Source organism: Python bivittatus, unplaced genomic scaffold, assembly GCF_059951505.1.
Source record: "Python bivittatus isolate LINGU-HERP-01145 unplaced genomic scaffold, Pbiv_v1 ctg000590_np1212, whole genome shotgun sequence".
NCBI classification, from domain to species: domain Eukaryota; kingdom Metazoa; phylum Chordata; class Lepidosauria; order Squamata; family Pythonidae; genus Python; species Python bivittatus.
The window spans coordinates 27,055,821-27,082,981 of NW_028277086.1; the positions used below are offsets into that span (position 1 = coordinate 27,055,821).

Here is a 27,161-nt window from a genome sequence, read left to right on the forward strand (position 1 = left end):
GAACCAGCTGTGCTATTAAATGTATTTTGAAAAATGCAGTAGTAGACCCTGTTGGGAGTGCCAGACTGTCAGATATATACCCAGATCACAACCAGTTTAACTTTTTTCTCCACTGCTGTGGCCCATAGGAAAGTCCCACTTCTGAAGCTGCTATTTGAATTGGAAGGAAGGTCTTCACTATAATTTTGATCATTGTTGGATACCCCAGATTATGCTACTTTAAAAATAAACATTAGATGAATTTAATCTCACATGTAGTTTAACCTTCCACACACAAAAGCCATCAGTGGCTAGTTATTGCTTCATATTTACATATGCAGGAGTTATTAAGAAAGTACTTTAATACACACAGGTAGAAAATATTGTTGGGAGATCACACAGTGAATTCTGAATTAATCTACTGGGATATAATTCCCATCTACAGCTGATGATTTATTGATACTCATAGCTTAATTAAGCATATTCACCCATTAGTAAATCATGGGAGGGCACTAACGCCAAGTATCCCTTCCCTTCCACAGGAGTTAATATTAGAGGATAGGCTTGTTTATATGCATTCAGAAAGATCTCTGGATCAAACTGGGGCGTTTTTTTGCTACAGAAAACTCAAAGAAATCTAGAATAATGATAATCTGAAAATTATATATACTATACGTATTAAACACACAATACCCAAAAGGAAGCCAGTAATAAGCAGAACTATCCAATTAAATATTATTGCTTTGTGATGTAGCTTTTGATTCCTAGTTGCATCATTCCTTAAAAAAGAGGCCCATTTAACCTAATTAAGTCATAAGAGGGAAATCAATTTGGCTGCTTAAAATTATTACGTATTGCAGTTGTTACACTAAATTGATAAATTTTTGTGCTGCTCATTAAGGAGTTGGCAAGATTTCCACAGTGTTATCCCAACTCTTGGGTGGCAACATGAACCCCAAAGAAGATCAAATTTGGCACAATGTTGCATAAAATAAAGGCAGATCTAAAAATAATTACTGTGACATGAATAGAAATGCCATCCATCTTGCCAAAGTGTGAAAGGCTATGACCAGGTGACTTACGTACCTTTGCTTACTCTCCAACTGAGGGGTATCCATTGAGCGTGGTCAAAAAAGTCAATATGGCAGCCACAATGGTGTGATTGAAGCTTCACCTGTTTATTATGTGCATCACAAGCATGACACACGTTAAAATAGGTGGTGCTTCAATTGCACCATTGCAGCCACCAGTTTCAATTTTTTGACCACACTCTGTAGAAACCTCTGGTCCAGCTGCTAATTATTCACAAGCATCTCCAATTTGAAGTACTATCTCCAGCCTGAAGTACTATCTCAACTGATTCTCATTTATCTTTAAGTCATATGTGACTTGGAACTCCCCCCAAATGCAGCTTGCCTTTATAAGGAAAAACATCTTTGACAATCTTTTAAGTCGATGATTGCCTTTTATAAAATAGGATATTTGAACATTCTAATCACAAGCTTTAGTATTTACCTTACATTTGTTGTAATATGATGAATGAAAATTACTCAGTTTAATTTGAGTTGTTTCCTCTGAACAGCCTGAACATGTGGGAACAGCCAAATGCTACATTCTAAGACAACCTCTTCCTAATGGCTAAATATGCAAACAGACTTTTTTTTTTTTTTTTTGTAGTACGAGGAACAATTTAGTAAAGAACCCTTAATAGAAGACAACAATTTAGAATATAGGGATGTAGTTGTTAATCTTTGTTCTGTGCCTTTGGGAAATGCATTCAGCAATCCATACAATATTTCTGCTTTCTTGTTCCTTCAGTTTGACGTAGGAATAAAAGACACCAAAATGAAACTGACTGTTGAATGCCAGCACATTCATTTTTACCTGTACAAAAGAGAAATACGTTTAATTTTTTTTTTTTTTTTAAAAGACAACTAGTTAACTACAAATCATGTCCTTCATTCTCCAGAATTCAAAAAGGCTTTACAAATGGCAGTATTTCTAAATGGACTTTCCTTTTGCTTTGCTCAGTAAAAGCTGGCCTGAATTTTAACCGTATCTGAGCATTTGTGGCAACACTTTAAATAGCTCACAGGAGCATCAAAAACAGCAGCATCCACAGAAGGGGCAAGGAGGGGCAGACTGTCAAAAGCAGCACTGTGGCATCATGCCACAGGCCCAACCCCTTTTCTACATGCAACATATCATTACACATGCCCCAAAGGAGTGTAATTTGTGGCATGACACTCTGATGCTGTTTTCATCGTTCTGATGAAAGAAGCCAAGATCCTGTGGAGGCCGCTGATCACAAAGGTTAAGAGAAATATTATGTTTCTTTATGAGAAGACAAGGAGTTTGTGAACCTTAGGACAAAGTACACACCAACCTTTGAGTGGCATATCAGAAAGACCCATGCTGCAGAAGAAGATGGGTACATCAAAAGATGTTTAAAGGGTGGGTGTTACATTAAGGGTTGAATGTATTTCAGTTAAAGAAATGAAATATTCGTATTATGACTTTTTATTCATTTTATTATATACTTGAAACATGAACTTTCACATGTGATTGCAATGATCTCAAACCCTTCATATCTCAGTCATTTCCCAGAATTTAAAATAAAATAAATTAAGATCTCGGTGAAGAAAACCAAATGAACAAGCAACCTGTTCTGTCAGTCACGTTGTGACCATGCAATGCATCTCTTCCAACCCACTCATCTAGGAAGCCTTTTTGAGGTCTTTTCCTAGTCTTGGGTGCATCCACAGCATACATGTCTGTTGGGAGGCCCACAAAACAAAGTGTCTCAGGGCACATTGAAAGGAAAGAGTTTGGAAAGAAGTGTTTGAGAGGAGGATCTAATCTTACCTCAAGCTCAAAAAAAGCATCTTCTAACGTTTTGTCACCTGTACCACCTCCAACCACTTCAAAGCAAGCCCTGTACTCCTGAAAGCACAAACAACCACCAAATATTCTGTAAAACATTCACAAATTGCTTCTTTTTGTTTATAGGTGATCTTGGTAAATCAGTTCTTCAGTGCATAGTTCTAGTTTGTATGTCTTATGAACTGCAAAGCATGCTCCTTCCTTCCCTCCCTCCCTCCCTCCCTCCCTCTCTCTCCTTCCCTAAAATACTGCTTCAGGGAGAGTTTATAGAGGCCATTGCTCAGTGACAAAGCATATGGGTTGTATACAGACAATCTTGGATTCAATTCTAATATCTCCAAGCAGAACTGTCACTCAGTCACTGTAAACAGATCCAACCAGGTGGACTGATGGACCGACTCAGTATAACATGTGTACAACAAATCTTTTATGGTAAGATAACATCACCATCACATGGACTGGGTTCATACATCATGCTAAGCCATAGTATGCTTGGTTGGTTTTGGCTTAGTATACTGCATAAATCCAGCCAACATGATGAATAAACCATGGCTTATGGTCAGGATGTTATATGATCCCAACTAATTCTGATTTATTCAAGAAATTAAGATGAATATCCTGGCTTAGTGTCATGTGTGACCTTCAGTATCTCTCATTGCACATACAGCATCAGAGAAATACAGCCATGTAAAATGAATTTGTCTTGTGGCTGTATCTTTATTGCACCATTCTTTGAAATAATTTGCGAAATCAGAAAAGTATAGAAAAATGGAGCCTTATGGTGAAAGCATACTTTCCAGAGAATAGAGATTTCTTTTCTTTGAGGTCTCTACACATAGTATTCTTACATTATCTTCAAATAACTGGCTCTTATAATAGGGTTCTAAGTGTTCAACAACTGGTTGAAGTAGAAGGCTGTGCATATTTTCCTCTAAAAGCAGAGCACCAATCCTCATTTTTTGATTATCCTCCAACCTAGAACCCTAGAGAGACTGCTTGTAGAAACTGGAATTTGGTGTCAATTCCTGTTTGGCATGAGAACTGAGAAGGACAGACAGACGTGCTTTATTCCTCAGCAAGAAAAAAAATAAAGATGGTGGCAGAGGCTATCAGTAGGCCTCTCAATGGGTCAGAGCTCTGGAAACTATCAGAATTACATTTCGCCTTTCACTCAATAGCTTAAAGTGGTGTATGTAGCACTCCCTCCTATTTTTCCCTACTACCTGTACCATAACCCTATGATACTCAGTAGAGTTTGCAGGGAAGGTCAACAGCATCAACATGCAGGCACAACCGGCAATCAAAACCCTGTCCCTTTTTTCATGTACGCAATTCATGTGATGCACATTGAAAAAGGGTAGGGCTTCAATCACCCAGTTGCACTCACCATTTTGATGCTCTTGACCCGATTATAAAGTAATGCCCTTAGAACATCAGCTGTGTTATCAGCAGTCATTCTTTCGGAACAATCATATTTCATATCTCAGTCAACCAAGACCAGCAGGGAACTGTACGGAATGGAAACAGCAGTCTCCTCCTTTGGCCAGAGCTCCATGCATTTCCTTTAACGAAGCAGGTTGAGCGTTAGCCATTGGCTTTGTTCAGAATCTGGCAGACCCAGTATTTAAGATATTTAAAATTTGCCAGGGCATGCCACAGTGTTGTAGATAGAATATGCTTTTGTCAGGCACCCTTTGGACATTACGTACGGCATAGTAGTCTGCCACGCCCTTCACTTGTTCATAATCCTCAGCCTTGGCGAGCATATCTAAGCCTTCTGGATACAGTCTCCCGCAAGATGGATACAGCTTCTGTCTGTCCTCTTTACTTAGTTCAGTTCCAAATGAATTAATGGTGATGATAAATGCCCGCCGGTCAGCTTCAAACTGAATGAAGCAAAACATACAACAGTTCTAAATATTTTTGTAAAAAAAAATCGTTTATAGATATGTAACGGCTATGCCTAGTATTAGTAATCCATTGAAATCCTCTCTGTCTTTTGGCAGGGTTGATAGAAAACGTTATAAGATTTTTAACTTGTTTTAGCTTTTTGCCCTTTATTAATAACATAAAAGTTAACCAAACACACTTTCCACCCAATTGGGAACTCACATTACTTCCTAGTAATGTAACATATTCCAAAGTGGGAATTGAAAGAGCACAAATAAGATTAGTGCTGTGCAGAAATAGCCAGATATTTGGCAAGTGCAATAGTTCAAATCTTACTTATTAAAAAAAATACCACTAAGCCGTGTACTACAGAAGTGAATTACTTTAATGCAATCTTTAATTCTGGCTGCTTGTGCCAAGGAGTGGTATGTCAACAAAACTCTAAGAGAAGAAAGTAAGAGTGCCAGCTATGGATGCTGATCAGTTTCAATTTTTCTCAGTTTCTCAGTTTTTCAAATCTGTCATTTTTCATTGTCTGCAATTTCTCAGTTTTGATTGTTCTCAATTTCTCATTTTTCCATCCATAAATTCTTGTTAGTCCCATTCCCCTACGAGTTTGAAATTTAAAAGAAAAAACATAAACATTTGTATTTTTTACACATTGTTCCAAACAGATATGTTTGCAATTTTGTCTAATGTATACAATGTTTTTGTATGTTTTTGCAAGCAACTCCCCCTTAATATAATGCATTTTTATACATTTATTTTATTAATAAATGCATTTTTGTGCAGCCTCTTCTGTCCACTAGATATTCATTAATGTGGATTCACATAGACTATGTTCACACATTATACTAAACCATGGGATCCTCAATAGTATGAGCTCTATCACCTGCTGGTTAGATCCATGTCCCTTCTGGCTCCATTGGGCAATTGAATAGGAAGTACACAGTTGGATTTAGGAAGTGGTAAGTGCCTCTTTAAGAGAGATTATTATGCCACCACTTTGAAAAAAACAGTGGTGGGCTCTCTCTTGAAGAGACCTGAAGGTTATTCAGAAAGTGATGGGACCCAACTACAGAGGATCCTAGAGGAAATGCATTATCTGGAACTCATCCAGTCAGGTTTGGGCCCTATTGTAGGATAGAAACAGCACTAGAGACTCAAGTGGATGACCTTTGTCACAATATGGATGGGGGAAGTGTGCCATTACTGGTCCTATTAGACCTCTTGGTGACATTCAATACCACTGATTGTAGTATCTTTCTGAACCTCATCTCCCTGGTTAAAAGGGGTGCCACAGGGCTCAGTCCTTTCTTCCGTGTTATTCAACATCTACATGAAGTCACTGGGAGAGGTCATCCATTGGTTTGGGGTAAGAGGCCATCAATATGCCGATGACATTCACTGCTATACTAGTACCATGGCCAAGCTAGAGGTGTTGTAGCCGAGAACTGTATCTGGAGGCTGTTAGGGTCTAAACGGGGAACAATAAGCTCAGACTAATCCCTAGCAAGATGTTACTGCAAACATTGCATCTGTATGGTAACATCAGTGCTGGTAATTGTTCTTGATGGGATCATAGTCCCCTAGTTTATAATTTGGCAGTTTTCTTGGACTTAAGCCTACTTCTTGAACAGCAGATAAAGGTCTTGGCTGGGGGTGCATTGCCAGCTTCAGCTGGTGCAGATGTGGCCCAACCTGACCTAGAATGCCTAGGCAACAGTAGTTCACTTCCTAATCACCTCACAACTGGATTACTGCAACATGTTTTACGTGGGGTTGCCTTTGAAGACTCTCAGATGCTGCAACTGGTACAAAATGGACAGTCAGATTCCTAGTCAGGGCACTGCAGAATTACACCCATGTTGAAGTCACTGCATTGGTTACCAGGATGCTTCCAGGCCTAATTCAAATGTTGGTTATTATCTATAAAAGCCTAAACAGCATGGCACTGGGATACATTAGGGAACCACCATGCCAGCATAATTCTTCCCATCTGGTTCAAACATGAAGAGAAGGAGTGCTAAGGGTTCCACTGTCATAGGGAATTAAGGGGGCATAGACTAGAAGGCAGTTTTTATGGTAGGGGCCCTCATATTGTGGAATATGCTGCCCCTGAATAGTCTCCTGCCCTCCTCTGATTCAGGAAGACTCTTAAAACCATTCTGCATCAGTAACCCTTTGGATTCTAAGATGATTGAGGCACTCAGCTATTATTATTCACTGATTATTTTGGGATTGATTATTGTACTGTTTTTAAGCTGAGATAATTGGTTTTTTATTTGCTTCTGTACTCTACCTACCATTGGAAAGATTGGAAGAGTTTAGAAATGTAGCAAACAAATTGATTGTGTTGAACCCTGGTACTGTGACTTGCAAACTATGGTTTATATAGCTTAGCAGAGTGTCTGAAGCTAGTCCCAATGTAGTTATTTTACATCAATCCATACAATATGTGAAACTGGTGATTTTTTTTCTTTCTACCAATTAGCAAACATAATTCATTAACCTCAGGGGTGAGGGGAGGAAGTTATTACCATTGGATTCCATGACTTTTCTGAATGCAACCTTTTTCTTTTTTTAGTGAACTGTTATATTATTTTCAGAAAAGCAGTATGCAAATAATCTAAATAGATTTAAAAGAACCTCCTTTATTAGAATGTAATTCACCAAATCCTAAGGCTTTTCCCTATATTTAGGGTCAGCTGAAATCTGTCTTGTTCGTTGGCTGGCAGTGAGAGGAAGGCAATGTCAAGGGGACATGGCAAAAAAAAAAGATGGTGCCAGGGATGTTTGTGCCATGGTTAGCAGAAGCGGGGGAAAAACCCTGGTAAAAGAGCTGAATACAGTGGTACCTCGGTTCACGAACTTAATTTGTTCCATGATTCTGGTCGCCAACCGAATTGGTTGTGAACCGAATCAAATTTCCCCATAAGGTTCAGTGTAAATAAGGTTAATCCGTTCTGAACCATATGTATTTTTTTTTTAACCACAAAAATATAAAACAAAGTACAGTACAGTACAGTATGAAGAGAGAGAACACTAACCTTGCTTGAGGTGACATCAAAAAGCTTCACGGCAAGTGTCTGTCTGTGACCACAATCTCGCCTAGAGGAAGCCATGACCATGCCTCAGAGCAGGGAAGATGGCCACGGGACATGTTCGTCACCCGATGCGGAGTTTGTGAACGGAAGCAAAATTTTGTGAACGCTGCTGTTCACGAACCAAATTGTTCGTGAACAGAAGCGTTCGTGAACTGAGGTATTACTGTAATGGCTAACAAAAGGCCTTTTATGGCAGTGAAGTTTAATGCATAATTATCATGAGATGATTGACAGTTCTTATGATTTTAGCTATAATACCATGGAAGGAAAAATATCAGCCAAGGTGGATTTTTTATGTTTTACCTGCTCAAGAGGACAATTTAAGCAAAAGGCAGTCAAGAGGACCACTGAAAAACTGTGATGAAAGAAGCTGCAAACGGCCTAACCACACTAGTGCTAGAGACATAGCGGATCCATTTACAAATGATGACTATGGTTATAGGATTTGATCTAATGAAGATAGATTAAACTTTTCTTACCTCTAAAATAGGGCACATTATATCGGCTGTAGTGCCACCTTGTTTTTTGCAGAAAGCATAAAAGGCCTCGAGATAGGACTAAAGAATGGGACAGAAAAATGACACATCCATTTAAAAACTTCTTTGAAATATCACAAATAAGATTTAACTGGAGTTATTAATTCTGATGATATGAAAAATATGAATTACATCATATTGTTCACGGCAGAAAAAAACCAAAGTTAATGCATTTCCTCCACCATTAAACTTGCGCAATATAACCCATGTAGGTTTTTGGACAAGCGAGACACCGAGGGGAACTGGATGAATCTCTCTGAGTTGTTTTCTGTGTGTTTCATTTGATTTGACTTGATTGCTACTAGCAACTCTGGGTATGAAGCTGAGATGCGAGGCATAAGGGTAAGAATAATTTAATTTCATCCACATCCATTTCTCAGATTTGCTAATTTCTGCCTATCCTCTGGAGACTGGAATTAATAATAGGAAAAGGAGGAATCTTGTTGGAGCCAATGCCTGTGCTGGGAATTTTGAGAGCATTTTTACGTATTATCAGAAAATGTACTGTGGTGAGGTAGGGGATATATTCTCTTCCTATTCCTCTAGCCCACCTGAAATCATCCCAAACTATATTGAATAAGATCAATATTAACAGGGAACCTGAATTTGAAAATCTTGGTTTCTGAGTCAGTTTCAACATCAGCTGGTAGTGCTTTTTTTAACAGCAACCCTAGAGGGGTTAGCCCTACCATTAGACCAATGGCTGGCTGGGGAATTCTGGGAGTTGAAGTCCACTCTTCTTAAAGTGGCCAAGTTTGGACAACACTGCATTAGACAGAGTGATGCCAGGGCATGGGAGTGGCAGTCAAGTGTTAGAAAACAGAGCTGTATGTGGAGAGCTTATCCTCCGATCCCTAAAGCTGTCTTCACTGTGGAGGAGTCATCTAGTGTTAAAATAAGACTGTATAGCCCAGTGTTTTTCAACCTTGGCAGCTTTAAGATGGGTGGACTTGCCAGTTGAATCAACTCGGATGAGATGTGGAGGAGGGTGGAAGAGCTACTTTGCTCTCTGTCATGCACAGCAAAATGTCTTGGGATGACTCCTGCAATCTTATGCAAAAATATAGGTTCACTAAATTCAAAGGGGCTTATATGTGAGCAAACCTGGATAGATTAGCACCCAGAGGGTTGTTGATACCTTCTGCATAGTTAGATGAGCAGTCCTCTAATGTATAGTTATTGTTTGTATACTGGACAGCAGAGAGAGATTTGAAAGCTCCCATTTAAATGTTATAGAGAAGTCCGAAGATCTGTCCCCCTTCTGTCTCCTTCCATTTGTCCTTTTGCATCTGAACCTGCCTGAATTCTACATGTTGAGTCCTATACTTGAACAGAATGGCTTTGCACGTGACAGATAATACCAAGAAGTAGAACGGAAGTCCCTAAACACCTTTGCTTTTTGCCACTGCCAATAACATGCACGCCCATCTTATTCATACTCAGTTTTTTATTTGTATTTAGTCGATGCCAATGATAAATCTGCCACTTGTTTTAATAGTTTTAATTTACGCAGATTTCTCTACGCCACAGAATCCAGTAGAATCCAAGTGCGGTTTACCTTGAACAATTTGTTGCGCATGAGTTCAATATTCATTTCATCCAGGTCATTTTCAGATATACAATCCTGAAAAAAATCAGCTGTAAACAATAATAGTTAAAATAGAGACCAAATTTCAGAAATGTCCATTTATTACATTTTAAAAAACAAGTCCAGACACTAAGAAGTTTTTCTAACTGTGAAAAAAGATAGGAGAGGAAATAAGAAAAGTAATGTGATTATGGAGCAATGTTAATGTTAAATTCCCAGAAGAATTGTGGCAAAATTAAAATGGTAAATGCTAGCCATACCTTCCTGGGATTCCACCTTCAAATACTAGATAGTGTGGCTGACTCTTGTTGTTGTTGTTGATGTTGTTGTAAGAAAAGTGATGAGTTGTATAGGGGCTAGAGTATAGGCAACACAGTGCCTATTCCAGATACAGGGTCTGAATATACTTGTCTTTAAGAAACCCAGAGCATTCTGAAATGCTGGCATTTATCATGGAATGGGTTAGGAAAAGTGATGGTTCAATAGCAGACCATACTGTATGTTGTATATGCAAAGATCTCATGTTCAGTGAGTGGTGTGTCAGATCTGAAATCTTGGAGAAGCATTGTTATAAGAGCATCTTCTTAGTCTGCAACCTCCTTTAATTCTGAGAATTTCAGCCATAACCATGCTAGCTGGGACTTTGGGAGAAGTTCCTCATATCAGAAGGCTGCCCTTATTGAAGAAGACTGTAGCGATCTAACGCAATTGAAGGCAGCTTTGGTTCATTTGTCACCAAACTCGCACAGAGACCTATTCAGATTGCAAATATGTATGTCCCCCTTTTGCATAGAGAACCAAATTATCACCTTAGATGGAGCTATAGATAATCCCCAGTTTAAGAACAAGTTCTGCTCCCAAGGTCTGTGCTTAAATTGAATTTGTTTGTAAACCAGAACAGTATTATTGTATAATATTGTATAAGTAATATTGTGTAATGAACTCAAACCAGTGTGTATTTAACTTGAATCATTGTGTATTTAACTTGAATTTTGCTACAGTAGACTTCATTCTTAACTATGAGTCATCTGTAACCTGGGTGTTCTTAATCCAGGGACTACCTGTATAGGAAATGCTGGTAGTGTTAAAACCCCTACATGACTGGAGATGAAGTAAGGAAGAAAAGAAAAGAAAAATCCATGCTATCTCACCATTCTGCCCTAATCATTATGTGTCAACAGAGATTTGAAGGAGTTGTTGTTGTTTAGTCGTTAAGTCGTGTCCGACTCTTCGTGACCCCATGAACCATATTGCGCCAGGCCTTCCTGTCCTTCACTGCCTCCCTGAGTTTGCTCAGTTTCATGCTCAATTGAAGGAGATTAGGTATCTATTGCTGTGCTCTTCCTAAACCCCACTGTGGGTTGCACCAATGACACTTAAGATCAGGTCTTCTCTTCAGGAAGATGCAAAGCATTCAAGAGAGGATTTTGGAGAGAGGTACTTCACATGTTAAGACAAAGTATTATTGGAGCATTAAAGGAGTCTCATCCTTTGCAAAGGTCATGACTGCTTCAAAAGCTGTTCCTGGTTCCCTATGTATGCATGCAGGTCCACTGGGACAGCTAGCAAAGTGACATGGATGTGGAGAAGCTGTGAATGGCTTTGAAAGTAGCCACATGAGACATCAGACAAACAGGGCCTAAGCATCTTTGGCAGCTTAGAAAGCCTTTAATATGGCTGTTATAGGAAGTTGATGAAACTGAAATAAGTGATTGACACAGCTTTTGGAATAATGAGTTTGAATGTTCTGTCTAAATAAATCTGTGAAGGGGCACTTTAAATAATGTATAATTAGGTTCTTATCATCTTAAAATGAGGTTAGCAAAGCAACCTCCCAAAGTGCTTTCTACATATTGGTTGCCCCAGATACTGTTCAGTAAGGATTGGTTGAAATCCCCTTGCTGTTGGAGATGCAACTCAAGAGTTGGGATATTGGTTTGGATATGTTTTATTATTGCTGGATCAATTACTCTGGGTTAAAGAAGCGTATCTTTCTCTTGGCTGCCTCCCTAAAATTTGGAATTAATCGAGACATTAAGAATTTTCCATTTTTTTCAGGCATGGTGTTGGCTAAAAGAATCATCATACAACATGGAAAGGAGAAATCTACCTGATGGCAGCAATGGACCGCTGATATATATGTAGGTGTTTTTGCTTAATTGATTATTGTGACAAAGGGGCAAGGAAGAAGACATTCTGGAAAACTGTCATGGAATTTTTGGTTGAAAACACTCTTCCAGGCTGTTTTTCCTTTTTTTCCTCTTTTCCCCTCATTTTCTTTTGTTTTCATTGTTATTAATATTGAGGCTACATTATATTGTTAATACTATTGTAAGTATTTTTCTTGTGTTAACTGATTTAATAAAATAAATACATTAAAAAAGCCAGTATTCATACAGAGCAGTATAGCATGTGATCTACTTAGCTAAAGGATGTGTAGAAACTATATAATATTTATGCCTTCACTAAAACAATATGTGAAGAGTAATCACCAAGTAAATCACAATATACTAATGATAGGCTATGTTCATTTTGATGGGCCCTGTGTTCTTCAATGGAAAGAAGATATACTGTAATAGGAAATGTTCTTTCCCATGAGAACATATATAGAGATCTTTGAAAAGATTAAATAGCATACCTAATGGTGTATCCACCAAGATTGCATTGAAGAGCTCTGCAGGGTTTGGAGCAATGCTGACAGCTTCCATTTGCTCAAAGTTGCCCAAAGGATGGCACTTAAGAACCAATTCATCTATTGGTCTTTGGCGCAATGTACCAGTAATGAGGAGAATCACATTATCAATCATATAGCTGTACCTAGTGTGACAAGATAACATCAGTCAAAGGATTTCTTGCATTCTCTGGAAAATAATATTTTAAAATCCATGAATCTGGTTAATGTCAATGTTAAATATAGTATCTTGGGCTTTGTAGCAGAACTTTAATTTCTCTCTTAGCAGGGATCATATAGTAAAATGGAAATAAGGATCTCTTCAAAAGATCATGCTACATTAGACAAAGTGACATAACATCTAAAAGGAATCTATCTTGCACATTATTGCACGTTGGGGGGGGGAGGTCCAACTCTTTTCACATTTCATTACGAGCATGTGGATTATATGATCCTCATTCTTCGTCATCTCTCCGTCAGCCTTTCTCAAACTTATACCATCCAAATATTTTGGACCATGGCTCTTACCAACCCTGACCATGGCAGTTGAGCTGACAGTACTTGGAAAGCAACAGGTTTGGGAACAGAATGTTACTTTATATTGATGAATAGGAGACACATACAGTACTACTGAGTCTTAATACGTCACATAGCAATGTGCTTGAAGACACATCTCTGCCCTTTAGTCTTCTTCACTGGGAGATATGTCTTTTGTGTTAAATTTTATATTTTTCTTAATGTTTAATAAATACTTTTTATAGCAAAGACTTACACAGAATCTCCCTTTTTTACATGAAACAAGTAAGTCAGATTGATAACGGCAGGGATTTAAATATGGCATTCTAAGAAATGAATCATCAATTGAAATCCATTTATTTATTTGCAGTATTTGTATACCGCAGACCCTCAGCAGGTTACAAGAATGCATATAAAGTCTATTCACACTAAAGCAGGACACAAAATCCAACCTACATTGACATCCCAACAAACAACTATTAAAATTCAGAGAATATCCCTTAAAGGCTCTGCTTTGACAGCCTTCCTAATATCGTCAGGGAGGGCAACATCCACATCTCCAGGGGTAGGACATTCCACAGAGATGGAGCATGGAGCAAGAAGCACCATGCCACTTTCCCCTGATTCCTTCAGGGGGTGGGGGTGGGGGCTTCCTGCATTATAACTCAAGGCAAATGCACTGGATGGAACAGCTCTACTTGAACCAGGTAGTCCTGCAAGTATCCATGTGCCAAACCATAAAGGGCTTTATACATTAAGACCAACACTTTGAATTGTACTGCATTTTACACCAATGTTAGCTTCTGAGTTATCTTCTAAGGCAGCTTCTTGTAGAGCTCTTTGCTGTAATCAATAGCTTATGTCTCTAATTCAGAATGATAAAACACTGCAGATAATTAATTGTTTCAGGCACTAAGTCAACTCCAACCAAAATCAGTCATTCATGGTTGAGTAAAAAGAAGCATTGCTTCAAACAAAAGAAGGAAATCTAATATTTCAATGGTGTTATAAAGAGTTAAAAGGTAAGTATTTTGATGTATGAGCCAGGTTGGTGTAGTGGTTAAGACATCAGGCTAGAAACCGGGAGACTGTGAATTCTAGTTCCACCTTAGGCATGAAACCAGCTGGGGCACCTTGGGTCAGTCACTCTCTCTCAGCCCTAGGAAGGAGGCAATGGCAAGCCACTTCTGAAAATCTTGCCAAGGACACTTCAGGGACTAATCCAGGCAGTTGCCAGGAGTCAATGCTGACTTGAAGGCACAAAGAAAAAAAAAAGTACTGTATATATATTTACTGCAGATCAGGAAGAAGAATCCATTACTAACAAATAGCTTCTAAGCATGTTTTGAGTCTCAACATTAATGTATTAAATTATCCTACTAAGTAATTTTGATTGTTTGTCCTTGAATGAGAATTAGATCATTCTCTTTAGCAGATACATATTTTGGAAAGCAGTCATTTATTTCAGTGGAGCTTGAACAGGGGTGTTTAACATGCTCCATTACTATTTAAACTTATTCAAATTGTGTAGAATTTGTTCACCACACAAGAACAGCAGCAGCAGAAACTATGGGAATCATAGTTCTTTAAAAGTGAACGCAAATGTTATCACTTGCATAGGAATATGATGTTAATTTTCCATATATATTAGAAGTGTGACAGATTTTGCTTTGACAGAATCAGAAGGGGGTTACAACAGGATCTAGGTCACTCTTCCTTGATCAGCATTCTGAGATTGAACAAAGAGACCCCAAAGCATTGGTGGCAATTCAGGAGACAGACTAGGACATGTTGCCTGAGAGATCATGACAGATGGCTCTCAGTCTCCAAGCTAAGTGCATGTTACTCAAAGTCAGTCACTTATTCTGACACTTGAGGCAAAAAAATCCTCAATGCTGTAAAGATGCAGCAATAATGAACATAGCTAACACATGACTGCTCTTTTATGGGGTCCCAAATTAGTTACCTAAGGGAAACGTGTTACAATAAAATCAGTCACACTATTTTTCAAGGAGAGGTTTCTAGAAGGAATTGGCTTCACCTCTGGATTTAAGTTAAATAAATCAATGCATAAAGACACCAGTCAGAGGTTTTAGAAGTTTCTTCCCAGATTTCCAAGTCTCCCAGAATTCTCCCAGAAAACATCCCAAACATGACTCATAATAAAAATCCAAGATAAAGGTGGCACCCTGAATTGAACTTGGTGGTTGCATCCAGGCAGGTTTCTTGGCAGTGTTATGAAAATGTTTTTCCTTTGTCTTCGTCAACAATGAGGGTGGGTTTTAAATACTTCCCAGTCTAGCTAAGAGCCCTGGAATTCCTAGATGATTCTCCATTCAAGTACTTACCACAGCTGACTCTACTTAGTTTCCAGGATGCTAGCATCTCAAAGCAACTTTGCCAAATGAAATACGAACAGTATCTGTTGGCCTAGCATTTGCATCTTTCATGTTTAGATGCAACCTCTTAATTAATTAATTAATTAGCATACTTTCATAATCTCCAAGGACTCTGAGTGGTTTTACAGCAACGATACAAAACAACAGAAAATAATTGTTCCAAAAATTAATATCTCCATGGTAATAATAACATGACATATTAAAATAATTTAACTCAATTTAAAGTGGAACAGTGAAGAGTAAACATGAATAATGACCATAAATACCAACATCCCTGCTTAGGCCCCACATGTATTGAATACTGTTCTACTTGGTTAGTTAAGTGTGATATTCCCTAATTAGGTCATCACCTTCTATTATGTAAAAGTGCCATATCAGGTACCCAGAACATTACAGCAATGAGGCGATCAAGTATCACTAACATGTCTAGTTCAAACCACAGTGCCAATGCCTGGCATGAAAGAGGAGATTTGTTGGCCTTTAGCCCCTGTTGAGTTCTTGTTACAACTGCTGAGGCAAAGGCTAAGGCAACCATGTGAATGCTTATATGGCATATTGTAAGGTTTGCTCACACTGCTTACTAGCATGCCGTCTACAGCAGTGTTTCTCAACCTTGGCAACTTTAAGATGAGTGGACTTCAACTTCCAGAAGCTGGCTGGAGAATTCTGGGAGCTGAATCTTAAAGTTGTCAAGGTTGAGAAACACTGGCTTAGAGAGTGAGAGCAATAGCACTCAATGTTATGGTCAGCGCTCCAAGAAGTGCTGAGTGATTGGACGCCCCTGCATTTGAATTTGCCCACAAACCCTAGGAACAACATAGGACAGGAGCTTCATGAGAAATTTAAATGAAAGTGAGACCCAGGCACCTGATGCTACTCAGAATGCAAGAAACAATGATGAAGATGGTGGTGGGGGTGAAGGTGCTGCTGATGAGAACAACTGTGGTCATTCCATTACTCAGGATTGCCTGGGTTGCTGCCTAAAGATGCCAGGCTTTTTACAATAATCTGCATTCAGCATTCACTGAACAGTCTCAGTTTGGGATCAGTTACTTCATACAGCTTTTTAAAGCACTTCTGAAAACTAAATCATGCTACAGGGAAATAGGTTCAGGCTAGGTCTTCCTGTTTATATGAGCTGTCAGCCAGTGGAACATGAAGCCACATGAAGTGGTAAGTTTGCTTTTGCTGGAAGTTTTTAAACAGAGGCTGGGTGTTCATGCCTCAGAGATATTCTAGCAGATCCTGCACTGAGCAGGATGACTTCTATTTAAGATATCTTCTCTCTCTGTGATTCTGTGATATGAAATCACAACCAGTTTTTGCAAAGAAAGAAAAGTCAACAAGGTGAAAAACCTTCTGTCATTATTATGACTCATCTTTTCTACTGAGTAAAATATTGCTGCAACAATAGAAAAAACAATTTCTAGTAAAAAATGTGGTTGCAATTCTGTTTCACATTTTAAATAGGGCTACCATAGTTGGTCTGAAGAAATCCAAATGACTACTAGATGACAGCAAAGAGTTACAGAAGACTATCTAGTAATTGTATGGCAGCATAAAAATGCTTTATTGCTAAATGTTTATTAACAAAATAAGTCCATTTATTAAACTGGCATATGAGTGAAACTAATATTTCTGAAGCTGGATGGAAACTTTCTTTATTTTGCTTGGCCATTCCAACAGTGTGAAGCTACCTGGCAAGGAAGACAGCATTAATGAAGCAATTTGACAAGCATAACATGGGAATTTTCATGACTAATATTTAAATAGTAACAGCATATTTAAGAATCTGTATGCATGAGATAACTTGTATCTTAGACATTATAAATAAAACAGCTAAGCCTTCCTTGAGTTGAATTCAACTTCTGGTGACTAGATGAATATGTCCATGTTGCTTTCTCGGCAACAGACAGAAAGGGTTTGTCATGATCTCTTGGGAAGTTTTTTCAGTATCCCAATCTAATCCATAGCCCTAGGATTTCCTGTGGTCTCCCGCCCACGTATTCACCTGGTCTGATCATGTTTAGCCATTAAAGATCAGCCAATTACATCTAGGAGCTGCCACGTGAGACAATAATTTCTAGTTTTTACCCAAATATTAGTTTTCAATATTATTAAGATATTGATTTGAGCTCCTCACTGTTGAGGACTAGTATAATTTTTTCAGGAAGTAACTTCACTTACGTAACATAACTTAGAAATGTTGAAAGTGGCTCAAAGGCATGATTTCTAAAATATTGAAATTCTGTCAGTAGTTTGGCTTTTAGTTTGTCATCGATTGTAGAGACGGTGAGGGGGCCAGTTTCATTGGCCAAGAAGTTTCCATAATCTGTGGTTTGCAAGTGTAACTTCAGGTCTAAAACAGAATTGAAAAGATAATAAAAATAAATGTATTGTCTTCAAACAAAGTCAGTGACAAATCATACTGATTTCTTGTTTCACTGACAAACACATGTACACACTCACACAATATTTACTTTATTTTTTAACCACTTCCTAGGCCAAAGCATCTCAAAACAGTTAATTATAATAATCATAATACCCTAAAATAATATAATATCTCATTCAACAACAATATTCATTAAAAATAGTGGGGAAGAACATTTTCCAACATTTATATTGGGTAGGCCTGAGCGGAGAATGCATTTTCAACAGGCACTTAAAAAAATGGTATAGTAGGCCTATTGGGGTAGGGGGAGCATTCCAGAGTGTGAATGTTCCTACCGTTGGTTTTAATCTCTAGTCTGGTTATAAACCATAATTTGTTTAGAGATTACAAACCAGGATCTGAAATCAGAGTTTGAAGCTACTTTCCAAACCACAACTGGGGCAAACAATAGTTTCTGTTGACCTCAAAAGCATAAAAGAGTAAGTCAGAAATAAGAGGATGTATAACCAAATTACTCCACCTGATTCCTCCTATCATCAGATGAAGGTAATAAATAATTTATTTGGCATGTTACTCTCCTGACAAGCCAAAATCTGAAAGCAGAATGTGCTCTTGGCCCCAGGTTTTGGCTTGCAAGACAGCAACAAGTCTGGATCCTACCTAAGAAAACTAGATAATGTTATCTTTGAGTAAGCCAGCAATTCACAATTTACAGCTGCAGAAACCTTGGGTATGGCTCTCAGAACCTCTCCCAAAAATAGGACTATCGGTGGAGTCCTTGGTGCTATCCGAGCTTGGTTGTCATGGCTGCCATCTAGTGGCAGCTTAGATCTGCCGTATTCCAATAGAAGAGGATATATGTAGCTCAGGGTTGAACTGTGGAGTCCTTGGTGCTCTCTGAGCTTGGTTGTTTGCTTGTGGATGTTTCATTACCTGACTAGGTAACATCATCAGTGCTAGTGGATGTGGGATTTGCTCCCTGTTTATATACAGTACAGAACACCAACTAGCAGTCAGAAGACACGATGAAAACTCATAATGCATGGACAGACTCAACCATAGTTTCAGTTGGGAAACAGTGAACTTCCTAGACCAAGCTAAATCCATAAATGCTAGGGAATTCCTGGAAGCTTGGCATTCAGACAAATCAGCCATCAGACACATAGAGATAAACCACATTTACACACCATTCAAAAGAAACAATAAAAAAGCTAAGAAGGAAACAAAAAGACCAGAACACATTCTCTCCAGCGACCAATGCCCAGATAAGCAGGGATTTACACCAGGCAAATAATCAACCAGAAAACTGTAATCAAGGAACTACCAAGGAGAAAACCACACTTCCACCAACAGTGGCAGGGCAAGCTACTGCATATAAACAGGGAGCAAACCCCACACTAATTTGCACTGATGATGTTACCTAGTTGGGTAATGAAACATCTGCAAGCAAACAACCAAGCTCAGAGAGCACCAAGGACTCCACAGTGCAACCCTGAGCTACAGATATCCTCTTCTATTGGAATACGGCAGATCTAAGCTGCCACTAGATGGCAGCCATGAGAAAGTCTAACTTTGGTGTCATCGAATGGTTATCTGAAAATGTGCAGCTCACATCTGGTAGCCCAGATTATATACAGTAAGGGAAAATCATACTAACCAAATTTAAGTAATTTAATTATCGTTAACATTGAGTTAAATTTCAGTTTCAGTTAGACACAATTTTGGTACTATCCACTTACTTATCTTGACTCAACTCCCTTTTGGGGTAGCAGCCCCTTGCATGCCACAAAATGATCACGTGCAGATCTCTGGCCTGCTCCTGGTGGTTGGACTGCAGTGATCAACTCCTTTATTTGTTCCCAATAACCCAGAATTATATGGAATTTTATTTGCCATTAAAATGCACACTGATATAAATCCAGACATAAGATATGGGGCAATTATTTTGTTTTGTAAACATTTTATATTATTATTATTATTATTATTATTATTATTACTACTACTACTACTACTACTACTACTACTACTACTACAGTTTCACTACCCATTCATTCCCCAAGCAGTGGGAATTTTATAGCAGCTTTTATAGGGACAGTTCAAAAATAAAACTACAAGCATCTGATTTATTTATTTTTTTAATTGCAGCCGTACAGATCAAAACCAACCAGGTAGGGAGATCTAGTTCAAAGAAATGCATCAATCCAAACTGTAGATGTAACAAGACCAAAGCAAAGTACTGTAAACCTGCTATGATGTTGAGTCACACAATCGTTTTTATCATGTAGTAAGTGTACCATGAACCAACATAGACTATAAGTGAAGTTTTCTTGCAAAGCAGACTATGAGTACAAGCTTAACTAATATGTTTTCAAGACTTTTAGACTACAGGAAGGCAGTAGGCGATAACAACCTGCATGTCCTTTATTATTTCTTTGGGCTACCAATTCCTACGTAATTTCCAGAAACTAACTTCCTCAATTCCAGGAGCAGTAACTTCCTCGTTAGGTAACAATGAGAAATGTGTGTTTTTCTAAGAGAAATCAAAACTTTTTGAGGCTCATTTTAGTAGGGGGGAAGAGAGAGAGAATAATTGTATACTAAATAAATCAGAAAAATGTACTGTAATCCACCCAAGTAGAGTGCCTCAGAGGTGAAGGTGGAGCTGGAGCTGTGGGACGAGATCTGTGCTGCAAATATTCAGACAGCCATGGATGACAGCAACAAATTTTCTGTATGTCTTTACTGACATCCAGATCTTTCAAGATCTAGTAACCACTCTATGTCTGCTTAGGCTAAAGCCTGCCAATATAAACTAATGAGGGTTTGTATGTTAAACAAAGGTCTGCAGAATTAAAAGCAGTGATCTGTTGGTAAAACATTGTGAAGTTTATAGCTTTGCAAGCAGTAAAAGGGTGGGATGTCAAATAATCAGAGGCTTCCAGCCACACATATTCTACTCCCTCATTTCTTTTCTTTTTTAGACACAAAACATGTATAGATGAGACTCTAGCTGCAAGACTTACATGGAGATAAACACCTCTCAGACGGCCCTGAAGAAATCAGAGATCTGGGTCCCCAAATATCCTATAATGACCTCAAAACAGGAGCATTTTGCTGTGATTCATGTGACTCTAATTGCATTGGAAACTGAATGTAATGAATAAATATCACATGCACAATTCATCTCTAATAATTTGTAGTCATGCACATGATCACATGGAAGAAATTATTAGCAATTCCTGCATTTGTAGCTTCTCATTTTCAGCTGCTACATTTGTGTGAATTGTTCTAGGATTGCTTTGCCTTATTCTATTCTATTCTATTCTATTCTATTCTATTCTATTCTATTCTATTCTATTCTATTCTATTCTATTCTATTCCACTCGTTGAATGCAGCAATAGTTGTTAAATACAGTCATTTTATTTCCATCCATTTTTTTAAAAGTTTACCTTTTGGTGATGTAAAATATTCACATTGTTATTTTACTTAGGAAGGAGGTCAGTGGGTTTAACTTAAGCCTACCATTACTTTTGAGCTCAAGAATGGGCAATCTTTTGGTGGCAAGAGCTGTAATTAACATTTTCTTGGGTGGTCAAGGGACACAGTGGGTGGTGAAATGTTGCAAAATGAGTAGGGGCAGCTTCTTTAAAAACTTTATTAAACCTATTTTAGGGGTTAGACAGAGTGTTTCCTATGTAAATATTGCAGTAAACTATAGCATCAATTTTCAGCTTCTGCTGTCAGAAATGGCAACAAGGCCACAAAAGTAGGATTTGGAGGCACATAATCATATACACTAAGATTTTTGGCAGTTGATGGTAGGAATATAAAAACAGCATAAAACAAGACAATCAAGTATGATAAAAAGGGTGCAACAGGCTTCGGCTGAACCCTGGTAAGACGGAGTGGCTGTGGGTTAATGGCTCCTCTGTATCTGGGATTTTGTCATCTTTGGTGCTGGATGGGGTGGCACTACCCCAGACAGACCCAGTGCGTAATCTGGGGGTCCTTCTAGTCTCATGGCTCCTGCTTGAAGAGCAGGTGGCAGCCGTGGCAAGGAGGGCCTTTGCACAACTTCGGGTTGTGCATCAGTTACGCCCTTTCCTGGATCGGGATGCCCTTTGAACAGTCACTCATGCCCTTGTTATCTCCCAGATAGACTACTGCAATGAGCTCTACATGGGGCTACCCTTGAAGAGTATCCGGGAGCTACAGCTGGTCCAGAATGCAGCCGTGCGGGCTATTGTTGGTGCCCTAAGGAGGGCCCATATAATGCTTCTGCTCTGTGAGCTGCACTGGATGCCAGTTTACTTCCAGGTCCAATTCAAGGTGTTGGTTATCACCTTTAAAGCCCTACTTGGCATGGGGCCAGGTTATCTAAGGGACTGCCTCTCCCCTATGACTTCAACCCATCCCACCTGATCACACAGAAAGGGCATGCTTTGGACCCCCTCAGTGAAAGTACTTCGACTGGCGGGGTCCAGAAGGCGGGCCTTCTCTGTGGTAGCCCCTGTTCTTTGGAACATCCTGCCCCTGGAGGTGCGATAAGCCCACACACTCCTGGCCTTCCGTAAGGTTTTGAAGACCTGGTTCTGCCACCTGGTCTGGGGTGGGGTGGGAATACCTCAAGTATGGGGATGGCTAGCCCCATAGAGGTCTCGGCCTTCAGCCTCAGGTTTTCATCCCCTTGGTCTCTCCTTCTTCTTTTTAGTTATGTTTTAATTTATGGTTTTATGTGTTTATATATTTTATGTTCTAATGTTTATTGTGAATCACCCAGAGTTCCCCCATTGGGGGGAGATGGGTGGTTGAAAAATTTAATAAATAAATAAAATAAAATAAAATAAAATAAAATAAAAGCATCTAATCCTTAAAGCAAAGACCTTGAAAGCTGTCCAGAATAACTCGGTGGTTTCTATGCAAGATATCCAAAACACATTAGTGGACTAAAAAAGAACTTTCACAAGCTATGGAACACAAACTACAGAATGCTATTCCCCACTCTTTCTACCTCACAAAGGTACTAAAATTATTAATGTTAGCCAGGCCATTTGAATCCATTAATAATTATGTGAACTGTTAGTTTTAATCCATCATCATCCCAACTTTCTGCCAGACAGCATACAGTCTACCTAACAATAATAATATTTTATATTTTGTCTTGTCTTTAGTTGTTTGCTGGTTTGGGTATCTAATGGGTAGAAAGAGGTATTTAAAATAATCTATGGTAATAGCTAAGACTTCATTCATGTTCAACCACTATAAAGAAGATTTACTTCTTTATAGCCTTTTTCTAATTTATGAACCAAGCTAGAAATGTATGATAGAAGTTAATCTGGTAAAGAAGCAAGTTGTTGCATCTCAAATATAGCTCTCCCCCATGACTGTCTGATGTCTAAAGATGATCAATACTCTCCATTCTTTATAACACAGAGATTTTATAGAATAAAACAGGCCACCTCTTACCAGTTAACAGGGACTGCTTATGCTGTCACTGTTAAGATTCCCACTAGTAGGAGCTAAAGTGATCTCAAAATCAGAACTAAAGTGAACTAAAAATCAGAGAATCAACCAATTTTTCTCTTCACTGTTGTAATACAATAGGTGTTTGAGTTACATTCTGTACTTCTCCTACATGTACAAATCTGTTACAACTTCAAGACATCCTAAAGTGTAGCCAAACACTTTAACAGAGTGATTGCCTATCTCAGTCTGCTCTATGCTTATGAATAAAAAACATAGGCCTAAAATTCTCATTTTGCTTGTTTCAGGTAACATCTTAATGTAGCTAATGGACCTGGCTATTAATATGATTAAATATTAGGCTATTACCATAGAAGTGTGGTGTGGAAGTCATAGCATATCTGAAAAGTTTACCAACATTTTTCTCAATGTGGTTTCTGCCTACACCCTAGCTGTCTACATCCTAGCTTTCAACAATCTCTTTGAAAGATATTCTCAGGTTTTAATTTTGCTAATTTCAGTGACAAATCCAACATGATTTTATCAAAGTTTAATCTAATGCCCAGATAAGGATGCTTTCCTCTCTTTAAACGAGAGAGACAATAATACAATTTTCAAAAGCCACAACACTGAGCTTCAATTTAACCCCACTCACCTTCCAGGGTTTCGCACTGGGCTAGGTTGACATAGTCAGAAGCCTTCAAGATTCCAGCTTTAAAGCCTCGGACCAGTCCTTCTAGATAACCATGATCCACGTTGAAATAAAATTCTGAGTAACCTGGCATAATGGAAATCTCCCTGAGTTTTGTGCTTCTCTTCAGAAGATGATCAGCAGAAGGACCTAGAACTGGTTTGGTTCAAAGTGAATTCCTTCTTCCTGCTTCATTGTTTCCAATACAGATCAGCTGCAATTTGCAGTGCTTACACAACATAAACTTACCAGACAGAATTCTAATTTTTTCCTATAAGAAAAGGACAGTATACTGTCTGTACAAGGGAGACTTGTGCAAGGCAAACTAAGAGTAGAGGCAAAGCGAAGAAGCTACACATTTATCAAGAGCAGCTTGGCTTTAGTACTTTAAGAAACAGTGATGAGTTGTTAAAGTTATATATACTTGCTGGGGATTAAGAGGGAAGTTTCTTCTTTTTTGGGAGGGATTTTTTGTTTTCTTTGAACTTATTTATTTATCATAATTTTGTATTAGGTTTTTGTATTTGTTTTATCTGTTCTATATAATCTTTAGTAAAATTATTGCAAAAGAGTAGCTTGGCTCTGTCTAACAAGAGTTCCAAAGACTATATACTATGTAGTGCTTGAAAATATAACTGAATTAATTATAAAAACCTTATCCTCTGAAATGTACAACTACAATCAATAGATACCAGTGTAGTACTTACATTACATTAATGGAATTAAAGACAATTCCTTTTATCCAGGTGAAACCAGGTGTTTTTGTTAACTTCAGTAAGATTTACATCAATTTTTGAAGATTAAATGATGCTCAGCAGGATATACACATAGCATAGGATAATACATATTTTTAAACTCCACAGTCATAGCTAATTGGTAAATCAGTCTGTGCAGTGTATTGGTTTAAAGTAACTTCACAGCTTACAGGAATCTTACATGCAGCACCTATCTACAGTTCATTAAACTAAATATGTCTTCTCCTGGGTGGGGGGGGGCGGGGATGCAGCTGTTTTAAGGAGTTCCAAACAGGTTTTACAAGAGCACCTCCATGCACTCTGAAGCACCGTTTTTCCCCCTAATCCTACATGCTGCACAGCCAGACTACTGAAAATAGAGAACCTTATATTTCAGAACATTTATAATGTTGAGAAAAGCTTCTATTTCTGTCCATCTCAATCATTCTATACAATAAATGACTTCAAGAAATAATTGTCAGAAGTACATGCCAACGATGCAATATTACAATCATGTTTCAAAATTTTTACATATAGCAGAACCATCATAAATATTCTTTGATTCCATAATTTTAACAATTTAATGTAATGTACACTTATAAGCAGATCTCAACACTTTATTTAAAATTTGGCTTTGCCTCCCTCCCTCTCCCCCTGAAATGGCTTCTTATCACTATAGTCAAAATGGTCTCTCTGAAAGTAGGGAAAAAATCTGTGTAGATGAACATTAACATCTGTTTTACAGTATGTAATAAGCCATAGTATCACTTTTCTAATGTTCATCTTATACTGTGAACCTAGCCAGTATGGTTGTAAGGCATGATTTATAGCATAAATGGCTACTTGAATCCAGTTAACCATGCTTTTTCCATAAATTGTAGTTAAGCTACTACAAGATTCTGGACAAGCTCACTCCCTGCTCTGCAAATCTTGATAGGTTCTAATAAAAGTTCAATTAGGGAGTCAAAGGAGATGATCAAGATTAGATCTTTATTTATTTTTTTATGTTATTTTAACGCTGGAAAGTCCCATTTTAGATTCAGATCTAATATGTGTGAATCGCTCTTTCTAAATCACTCTATTTTCTTAGTGAATATTCATGTTTCTGCTGCCATTCATTCTATTAGGGGAAAATGAGATAACATGTGTTTCATAATGTGTGAACACCAGTTTGGGGGACAAAGTTCATTAAAAAAAATGGAATTGTGAAAAGAAGAAATTCTCTTCTCCCAGCACTGATCCAAATTATCCCTCATTGCAGCTGTTTCCCCCCCCCCACAAAAAAACCCTGCCCAATGATTCTAGTATATATACATATCTCGCAAAAACATATATATTCTTATTTGTCCCTGAAACACTCTTGTACAATATTTTTCCTATGGTAGATCGCTATGATAAACTGAATTTTACTTTCTGCATATGACCAGCAGGGGTCTCCCTAACACTGTGACAAGACCCACAAAACACTTCGGGTCGAGGTAATAAGGAAGAATTTTAAAATCTGAGTTGTTTCTAGTCAAGAAGCAACTTGCTTTGATTTTCTACATATTTCTGTGTTTCCTTGTAATGTATTCATTTTTTTCCACCACACTGTTTTCTGCCTGGGGAAGCTGGTGTTGCTAAAGAGCAGATGACAAAAGAATAAATGATGTCTGAGTAACTGGTACTTCCCACACAAATTTATGTGGTTTGAATCATAAGAAGCAAATGGAAAATGAGGTGTTTTTTTAACCATGTATCCACAGGGCCTACTTATTCATCTTAATTGAAAAAAATGTATGTTTTTGTTTATTCCTTCTTAAAGAAAGGCAGACTATGAATTTTTAAAAGAAACCAATAAAATAAATAACTTCCTTATTATTGATGTTACACCATGTGTTGGCCTCGGCTGCTTTACCATTGTATTTGTCTTAGCGTGCTTTCAGTCAGAATAAGGGAAAGAAGGTCTTGCTAAAAGAAGCTCTTCTGATTGCACCAATATTTTTCTAAGTTCTGCAAAAAAAAAAAAAATGCAAATTCATCCCCTGATATCTAACAAAGTGATGAAAATGCTTCAGGCACCACCTTAAGGAGGGAGAGCAGATGGGCCTATCAACAAAGGTTAACTATATTTTAAAATGTGCAGTGAATAATTAAACAGCATGTTGGGTGGTGATGTTCTGCAGTCTAGTAGCTGCAGTTATGAAATCTTCACTTGCTGACTAGTCTATCCTCTCGCATATTCCAAAGACACTGGCAATACACTATTAGACACGGTAGAAAAGAGAATGGGGTAAAGCCGAAAGGAAGCCAATGGGCCACAAAGGATGTG

At 38.2% G+C, this 27,161-nt stretch overlaps 1 protein-coding gene and 1 long non-coding RNA gene across 2 annotated transcripts in view; one reads left to right on the forward strand and one right to left on the reverse strand.

Annotated features, from left to right (window-relative positions):
- Positions 1-22,922, forward strand: part of LOC148214767 (uncharacterized) — a 31,926-nt gene extending 9,004 nt beyond the window's left edge. The window contains exons 2-4 of the long non-coding RNA XR_015797595.1: positions 8,608-8,737; positions 12,042-12,124; positions 20,943-22,922. This is a non-coding gene — a long non-coding RNA (uncharacterized LOC148214767). The remainder of the gene's footprint in view (positions 1-8,607; positions 8,738-12,041; positions 12,125-20,942) is intronic.
- ATP6V0D2 (ATPase H+ transporting V0 subunit d2) lies at positions 696-24,434 on the reverse strand. The gene is made up of 8 exons (XM_007430231.3): positions 24,081-24,434; positions 17,757-17,928; positions 12,622-12,800; positions 9,954-10,033; positions 8,339-8,416; positions 4,572-4,748; positions 2,845-2,922; positions 696-1,863 (listed from the first exon to the last, which is right to left on the reverse strand). The coding sequence occupies exons 1-8, from the start codon at positions 24,208-24,210 to the stop codon at positions 1,702-1,704; spliced, it is 1,056 nt and encodes a 351-aa protein (XP_007430293.1). The 5' UTR covers positions 24,211-24,434; the 3' UTR covers positions 696-1,701.
- Positions 24,435-27,161: the final 2,727 nt, after the last annotated feature.